General features: G+C 51.7%; 1 protein-coding gene across 1 annotated transcript in view; it reads right to left on the minus strand.

The window, feature by feature from the left end:
• Positions 1 to 37, minus strand: part of RPS3 (ribosomal protein S3) — a 4,794-nt gene extending 4,757 nt beyond the window's left edge. Inside the window, exon 1 of the mRNA XM_005429169.2 lies at positions 32 to 37. Coding sequence (XP_005429226.2) covers positions 32 to 37 — 6 coding nt within the window. The remainder of the gene's footprint in view (positions 1 to 31) is intronic.
• Between the last annotated feature and the right edge of the window lie 8,265 nt (positions 38 to 8,302).

The following is an 8,302-nucleotide window of genomic DNA, read 5'->3' on the forward strand; positions in this document are numbered from 1 at the left end:
GGCACCATGGGAGATGTAGTCTTTGCCACGCCGCCATGTTGGCGAGGGCTGTGCGGTGTGTACGGCTCAGAGCGGCGTTAAACGGGTTCTAAATCCCGTGGAAACGGACACGAGAGTCAACAGTGTGTGAAATAAAACAGATACATGATAATTCACCCCGGGCTTATACCTGGAGACCTGCTCTGTCCAGGCGTTACTGTCAGAGGATGCTCTGCTGTTACCCAGGAATGGGATGGCTTGGATGGGAAGTGACCTTAAAACTGATCCTGTTCCACCCCTGCCATAGGCAGGGACACCTTCCATTTCTCCAAGCCCTGTCCCGCCTGGCCCTGGACACTGCCAGGAATCCAGGGACAGCCACAGCTGCTCTTTTCTTGGGAAAACAATTCCTTCCCAAAATCCCACCTAGCCCTGCCCGCTGGCAGCGGGGAGCCATTCCCTATGTCCTGTCGGGGATTACAAAAAAACCCCAACAATAATGGGTAGAGCTGATGCACGGCCTCTAAGAAGCAGAGATTTAAACTGCATTTTACCATGGATGTTATTATGGTTTACAGATGGACCTGATGATCTTAAGGGCCTTTTCCAGCCTGAGTGATGCTGCGAAAATGCCGGCAGTAGGAGCAGTAAAGCAGAGGATCCCACTCTGCTCTGGGCCAGGGAAAAGCCTGCATTACCACTAGATGTCAGTGCAGACGGTTTCCAGGCTGGGAAAAGCCTCTCGAATGAATAATAATGAATAAACGAATCCCCAGGGATTTGCTGATCCAGAACTGGAGGGATGGCGCAGCATCCCCCCGTGCACTTGTCAAAGGCAGATGGCAGCGAGGAATTGTGTCCCCTCTGTCACAGACACCTTTGTCTCGCTCCTGGTGTGCCCAACCATCCTGCCCTTCCCTGAGCCCAAGAGTCTCTGTCCCACTAACATCAGCCTCTGGAGAGGTGTCCAGCAGCTGGGGATGTCTCTGTGCAGGGATTTGAGCCCTGTGAACTGGGGTCTCCAGTAATTTTTCAGGGAAGACCCTGCCAAGCTGCACAAACCCCCCCATTCTGCTGTTTTCCACCCTACTTTCAGAGCAGAAAATACCTGCCCAAAATCATCTATTTTTAGGCTGAGTTTACCCAGAAGGGGCTCACCCAATATATTTCTGCATCACATAAACACAGAAAAAGGCAGAACACGAGCAAAAAGCCTGACCCTGATGTGTGTTCCCTTTTCCACAGCCTGTTAAGGACAAACTCTGTGTCCTGTCAGCACTGCAGGGTCAGCACCCAGGGCTGGAGTCGGGCACAAAGCAGGGCCTGGCTGGTGCTGGGCACCAAGGGAATGTCCCCTGTTCCCCAGATGTGGCCCGGGGGCTCCAAGTGTGGCTTTCACAGCCGGGGACATTCAGTGCCTTCCCCAAATAGCAGTGTGGGATTCCTCCCTGAGCATCAGCCAACCCTGGGTGCTGGGAATGGATTCTGGGCTGGTTGGAGATGTCCCTGCTCACTGCAGGAGGGCTGGATGAGCTGACCTTTAAAGGTCCCTTCCATCCTGAGCCATTCCTGATTCTGTGAATTCCCCCCTGCTCCATCCCTGCTGAAATGGAGGCTGGCAACATCCCCAAAAAGCTGGGACACACCTGCACCCCCTCCACAGAGAGCTCAGGTGAGGTCCAGCAGCTCCCAGTGCCTTCCCAGGCCCAGCAGTGGTTGGGATCTGCAGCAGGCCTGGGATTATCCATAAATCCCCTGGTGAGTGATGGACACCCAGGTTTCTGGGTCCCCACCTTTGGGGACTGCACCTCTGCTGCTCCCCATTCCCCAATCCTTGTGGAGCCTGGCCACCGGCACAGGAGCTGCTTTTGTCCCCAGAGGACGTGCAGGGGATGGAAAAAACTGCTCCAGCCATGACCCTGCCTGGCTCTGGCACATCCCTCTGGCAGCAGCACCAGGATCTCCTCTTGCACCGTGCAGGAGCAGAATCAGGGATGCACGGGAAGGATGTCACCCCACATGTGGCTCTTGGCAGCCCCCTGTGCCCATGGGGAGGGCCTGGCAGGTGCAGGGAGGTGGTGCCAGGTTTCCTGGCTGTGGGGGACGTGCCTTGGAGCAGGTTTGGGAATGAGGAGCTGTCCTGCCTCCCCCCTGCTCCATTCAGGGCCCAGCCAGCAGCATGGTTTATGGCAGCTGAGGGCATTGCAATGAATCCAGCATCCCAGGGTCTGCTCCCCGGGAAGCTGGCTCCTGCTCAGGGCAGCAGGAGGGGCTGGCAGCCCTGGCAGGGAAAGGGCCAGGACGGCTTTCCCAGCTCCATGGCACGCTGGCTTTTGGGATACCCCCTGCTTTCTGTGGGCAGGGACAAAAGGTGGCACTGGGAGAGAGTGTCCTGCCTGGGAAAGTCCCCGACTGCCACTGCTGCTCCCAAAATAAGGGAGATCCTGCCAGGGACTGTCCTGGCTCTGCAGGAGGATAGGGAACAGCCATGGGTCATCAAAAATACAAACTGGTGCAGGCAGAAGCACAGCCCATTACTGCTGTGGTACCACCTGCAGGATTTGTGGTGACACACTGGGTTCCACTCATGCCAGGCCCCATCACCTCTCTGGACATCCCTGAGGATTTCAGGAATCTCCCTTCCTGCTCCTTATGATTTCCTGGCGCTCCAGGAGGATTTGGACAGCTGGACCCCAACCTACATCCCTGCATTTCAGTGCAGGAACCAGCAGATAGGGCAGAAATCCTCCCAAATCACCTTCCCTACGACCATCAGAGGCACTGCAGAGCTCATGAATTTTCCCAGGGAGTAGCTGTGGAAAATGAGACCCCGGGTAGAGATGGACAAGATGAGATAGTTTGCATCAAATGAATGGAGATGGGTCCAGGGAGGTAATTCCAGCAGAGATAAGATGAATTGCAAGCACCAGTTGTAAAGCATTTGTAAAGTCTAACTCAGGCAGGAATTTTACTGCAGGAGAGGCTGTATTAGAATTTACTGCTGCAGTTGGAGCAGCTGCTACTGCCCAAGCTATAAACCCCTCACTGAGCTCCTCACCACTCCCTGGCACCTCTGGAAATCTTCCTGAGAAACACTTTCTGCCTTCCCACATGGAGCAGCCCTTCAGAGTGGGGAGAGGTGGAGGGAACAGGGCTGGGAGTCAGGGCCACATTCACAGGGCTTTTGTAAACATTTCACACCCAGCAGGATTTACTGTTCTTAGCTTGCCAAGAACACCAGGAATAAGTCCAGCAAACCTTCTGCAGGCAGGGGAACGTGGGCAGGGATGGAAGGAGGGTGTCCAGGCAGAGACAGCTCTCAGCTGCCCCAATCCCATCTCCTTCCCTGGAAGAGAGGGATTGAAACTCAGGCAGCACCAGCTCAGCTCCAGGTTAAGGATGAATAATTGCTCTGGAAAGGTGTGTGGGACCCTCCAGGAGAATTCACACCTCTGAGGACACATCAGAGCTTGAAAACCAACCACCCAATGGGCAAAACAGAAGCTGTGCACTGGACATGGTCTGGATTTACCCCAGGAATTGCAGCACTCAGCAAGGTGTTAGTGAAGCTCAGTCTGAGCCAGCAGCCAACTCGATTGTAATCCCAGCCTGTCACCTCCAGCACATCTGATAAATTGCTGGCAGTGTTTCAGAAGCTGTTCCCAAACAGCTCCATCACTCTGACACCTTCCTTTGGGCACCTGCCCTGCTAAACAGCATTTTGCTTTGCAGCCTGGATTCACTTTAAGGACTTCAAGCAGGTTATGAAACAATTTAAACTTCCTTTAAGACCAGGAAATGGAGCAAGGATGCTCAGTGTGCTGCTTAGCTGGGAACCCCTGGCTCATTACTATGTAATGAAGCGAGTGGCTGCTGGCAGAGGTCATTCCAGCAGCTCACACCCGGGCCCAGGGCTCTGCCTGAGGGATGGAAATTGAAACTTTAATGGGCATTTCCAGGAGAGCAGCTTGCCCTGGCACTGTCACCCGAGAGCCAGCAGTTAAGCAAGTGATTCTTAATCAGTTTTCAAGGCCCAGGAAACAGGCTGAGGGCAGGAGGAGCTGTTTTGCCCCAGCATCACATTTTGTGATGATTTACAGGTGCACTGAGACAAGGCTGGTGACAAAGGCCACTCCTTGCTCCTCATGGTGGAACTGCTGACATGACACGTGAGCCTGGAGGGACACGACAAGGGGGAATGGCTTCCCACTGCCAGAGAAAACCATCCCTGTGGGAAGATGACACCTCCAACACAGCTGCAGAGCACTGGAGGCAAGTACCACTGAGGGAACTTGCTGAGGCTGCAAGGCTCAAATCCCAGACCCTCAATCCCAGATTTCAGCCCCCTGCTTGCACAAGGGGAAGCAGAGCTGCTGTGCCAAGCTGAGCCCAGGTGCTGTGGCAGCAGGGAGGGACCTGCTGGTCCAGGAGCAGCCTGGCAATACCCAGCTCCATGCCCTCCCTGCTTTTCCCTGTCCCCTCTCCAGCCCAGACTCACAGCCAGGGAGCAGCAGTGATAAACAGGCTGCTGGTCCAAGCACAAGGTTATTTCCTAGGACATTAAGCAGAACCCTCGGATGCCAGCTTGCAGGAGAGCCATGAAGAGTGACAAGGCACCTGACCAGAATGCAAAAGCAGAGCTGCAAACTTAACACCTTTTTTTTTTCCCCCTTTATCTGTTAAAAATAGCTTTAGAGGGGAAGCTCAAAGCTGTGTGAGGGGCTGCTGGCTTTAGAAAATGAGTAGTTTCAGCAGAAATATTCAGTGACCACCACCCAGAGAGCTCTGATTTTTGGTATCTCGTCCATCCACATCTTAAATTAAACATTGAAGCTGCAATGCAGCCCAGCTGTTTGGCAGGGGCTAATAAAAACCTGAAAATCTTCACCCAGCTTGCTTTTCTGTAGGAATAATACCGCTAACATCCCAGAATTATCTCCATCTACGTCTGGCTAGGACTCCAAATCAATAAATTGTCTCCTCACCCTCAGATTAGCTCAGTCAGGTAATTTTGAAAGCAGCAGCACTTCCCCACTGTTAGGCAGAGCAGCTCTGCCAGCTGAATTAACACTGAGATTCCCTCGTTATCCCAGAGCAATCCCACTCCAACAGTGTCCTTGGGGAATAATTTGCAGTGACCTAAACAAGGAGGGAATCGGGAGTGCTGTGTTTATTATTACTTACATTCATTGATTTTAATATTTGGATTAATATTTGGAATGAAATTTCTGATTGGAAAGAAAAAAAAAATGGGACAAAAATAAAACTACCACCTGTTTCTCTGGCAAAAAAACCCAAACGCACCCTTTTTAGAACAACATTACATTTTGGATTTCCCTCCTGCCACTTTCATCCCTGGCTCAGCCTCAGCTCTGATGTCCCAAGCACCCCATGAGTGCTCAGATCCTTGCACAGAAATTCCTGGCAAGTCCAAGCACTCACTGCTTCCCCTCTCTGCCCAAAGGAGCTTCCCTCTGCAGGGCCCTTCTCTCCTGGCATCCTGTCAGTGATGTTCTCAGAACCCCACAAGTCCCTTGGCCACATTTCCCTCTTCCCTGCTCCTGCTGTCACACAAAGCATCCCTCCCTCGTTTCTAAGGAGCAGCAATACCTTCTGCCATCGAATTCCCAAGAAAAATGCCAATTCTCTTTAAAACCCCACAGCAAAACCTGCAGCAGGAAACCCTGGGAGCATGAACAGGGTGATGGATCAGAGCTGCTCCCTCCTCAGAAACCATGATGTTCTCATCAAGTGGGATTAATATCACAATATCCACTTTTTAACCCCATAAACCTTACTTTTAAACCATCAGCTTCTCATGTCTCTTCATGCAAGTTTATTCCAGGAGTAAATCCAGGGCTGTTGCTGTTTTCCAGACAGTGCCCTCCCTCCATCCCTTCCCTTTGCTAAGCAAAGAGGCCCCAGTCTTAGAGAAATTAATTAGTGCAGTAATTTGCCCAGGACACAGAGGAGAAGCCGAATTTGTCCCACTCTGCAGGATTCAGCTGAATAAAAAAGACAAATAGCTGTGCTGTGGGATTTTAAAAAGCTGCTGTCAGCACTCCCAATGCAACCAGACCTGGAAATTCATTCGTCTTTCACTAAACAATGGAAAAAGGAGAAGCAATTACAGTAGACAAAACTAATTACAGCAGAGCTGAAGCACAGCTCACAGCACTCACTCTTCAATCTGCATTCAAAAAGAAAAATCCAACCCCAAAACCACTCCATCAAAAAAAAAAAAAAAGGTGAAAATCTCGAGTGGAACAAAAGCAATTTTGAAATAGAAGTGGCACTTCAGCATGGCACAGACTGGTTTTTGGAAGGAGAAACCTTCAGGTGATGCTTGGCAAACAGGACACAGGGATTTATCCAGGAATGATGCCAGTGGGGGGAAAAATGAGCTCCCAGCTCCTCCTCAGTGGAGCCCATTCCATGTTCACCTCACATCCAGGTGAGCTTTGGGTGGATGTTTTGTAGCTGCCAGAGGAACATGGTGTTAATAATGCCAAGGTCTGGGGTTAATCTCCAAGAGCTGCACTCCATGATCCTTGGGGGTCCCTTCCAGCTCAGAATGTCCTGGGATCTTTGTGGAGCTCAACAGCTTCTCCTTCCATAGTGCAGACAGAGCACCCCAAAGGTGAGGATATCCCCATTTCCTGATCCTCACAGCCATCCCTGCCTGATCCAGAACACTCCAGGGAAATTCACACCTTTGGGTGAAATGACAGAAGAGAATCCAAAGCCTCCTGTAAAGCCCATTCAATCCCTGGCCACGGTCCAGGCTGGCAAGGGGCAGTGACAGCTCTGAGAGAGGCAATTCCTGATGCCAAAGCTCCATCTCCCACGGGCCTACCTCCTGTTCCTTTGGATACCAGCTGTGAAATCCAGCAGACAGCAAAAGGGAATTTTCAGAATCACTGCTTAACACAGAGACAGGCTGGAAAATGGATTGCAGGGAGAAAACCTGAAGTGGGAAGAGCAGGAGGAATGGGACTGGGCTGTGGATGGATGTGGCAGACACCACCTCAGGCCTCATTCCCTGGGGATGTGGGCACACTTGGGATTTGAAAGCCTCCAGGAGCCATTTCCAACACACAAAGCTGCCACTGGCCATGGCAGAATGTTGTTTTTCTCCCTGGATCCTTAAGGAGGTTCAGTCTGAAGCCTTGATCCTGGAACCCCATTCCTGATCTCCATGGCCACTGCACAGCCCTCAGCCCAACACAGAGCTTCTCCCTGCCACAGAATCATCCAGGAAAATCCTTTCAGATCATGGAGTCTAATAATTCCTCAGCACTGCCCCGTGTCCCCAAGTGCCACATCCACATGGCTTTAAATCCCTCCAGGGATGGGGACTCACCACTGCTCTGGGTGGCTGCGCCAATGCCTGAAAATCCTTTCAGTGAAGATTTTTCCCTCATATCCAACCTAAACCTCCCCTGGTACAACTTGAGGCTATTTCCTCCTGTCCTCTGATTCTATTCCAGGATTCTCTGCATTTCCAGCCTGGAGAGGAGAAGGCTGGGGGGGAACTCTTCAATGTGCAGCAATAGTGGAAGGGAGGGTGCCAAGAGGATGGGGCCAGGCTCTTCCCAGCAGTGCCAGCATCCCAGGAGATGCACAGGTCACTGTCAGACCCACTCTGCCCCTCCTCCCTGTGCTGCTCCAGCAAGCAGAGGGATTTCCCACCTCTCCCTTCTGGTATCACTGCAGTGCTCTCTTTCATTTTCTGGCTGAAATGACCTGCAATGCAGAGGCTCACTTGCTGCACTGATCCTGCTGCCAGATCTGTAATCCTCAATCCCCCTGGGGAATGCCTGGAGTAGGAAACCACTTGGCATGGCAAGCACGTCAGCATTTTCCTGGCTGCATTTTTTATTGTCTCTTTGCTGCATCCCTGACTTCAGTTAAGTTTTCTTCCCTTTCATCCCTCACTTTCTCCAGCCTCCCCCAGTGCCTTGAGCTGAGGTCTCAAAATCCCTGAGCTCCCCCCTCCTGGACACACCTGTCCAAGTGTGGGGGGACAGCACATTTATTCCCATCCATCCCAAGATTTTCATGGAGGGCAACAGAAGGAAAAAATATGGGGAGACAGAACCCTTCCCTTGGCAGTGGCATTCCCTCTTTCCTGGGAGGCTCCAAAGGCTGATTGATTGAGGTAGATCCCCTGCTAATCCTGCCCCTGCCATGCTGGGATTTACAAGTTATTAATTATAGGGACCTTGCAAGCTGCAGAGCAGCCAGACTTCCAAGCAGCAGAAAATGTTTTATTTAGAGAAGATGGTGCAGTTTTTGTTTTCTTTTTTAATTACTATCAGCA

Source organism: Geospiza fortis, unplaced genomic scaffold (assembly GCF_000277835.1).
Source record: "Geospiza fortis unplaced genomic scaffold, GeoFor_1.0 scaffold659, whole genome shotgun sequence".
Lineage (NCBI taxonomy): Eukaryota > Metazoa > Chordata > Aves > Passeriformes > Thraupidae > Geospiza > Geospiza fortis.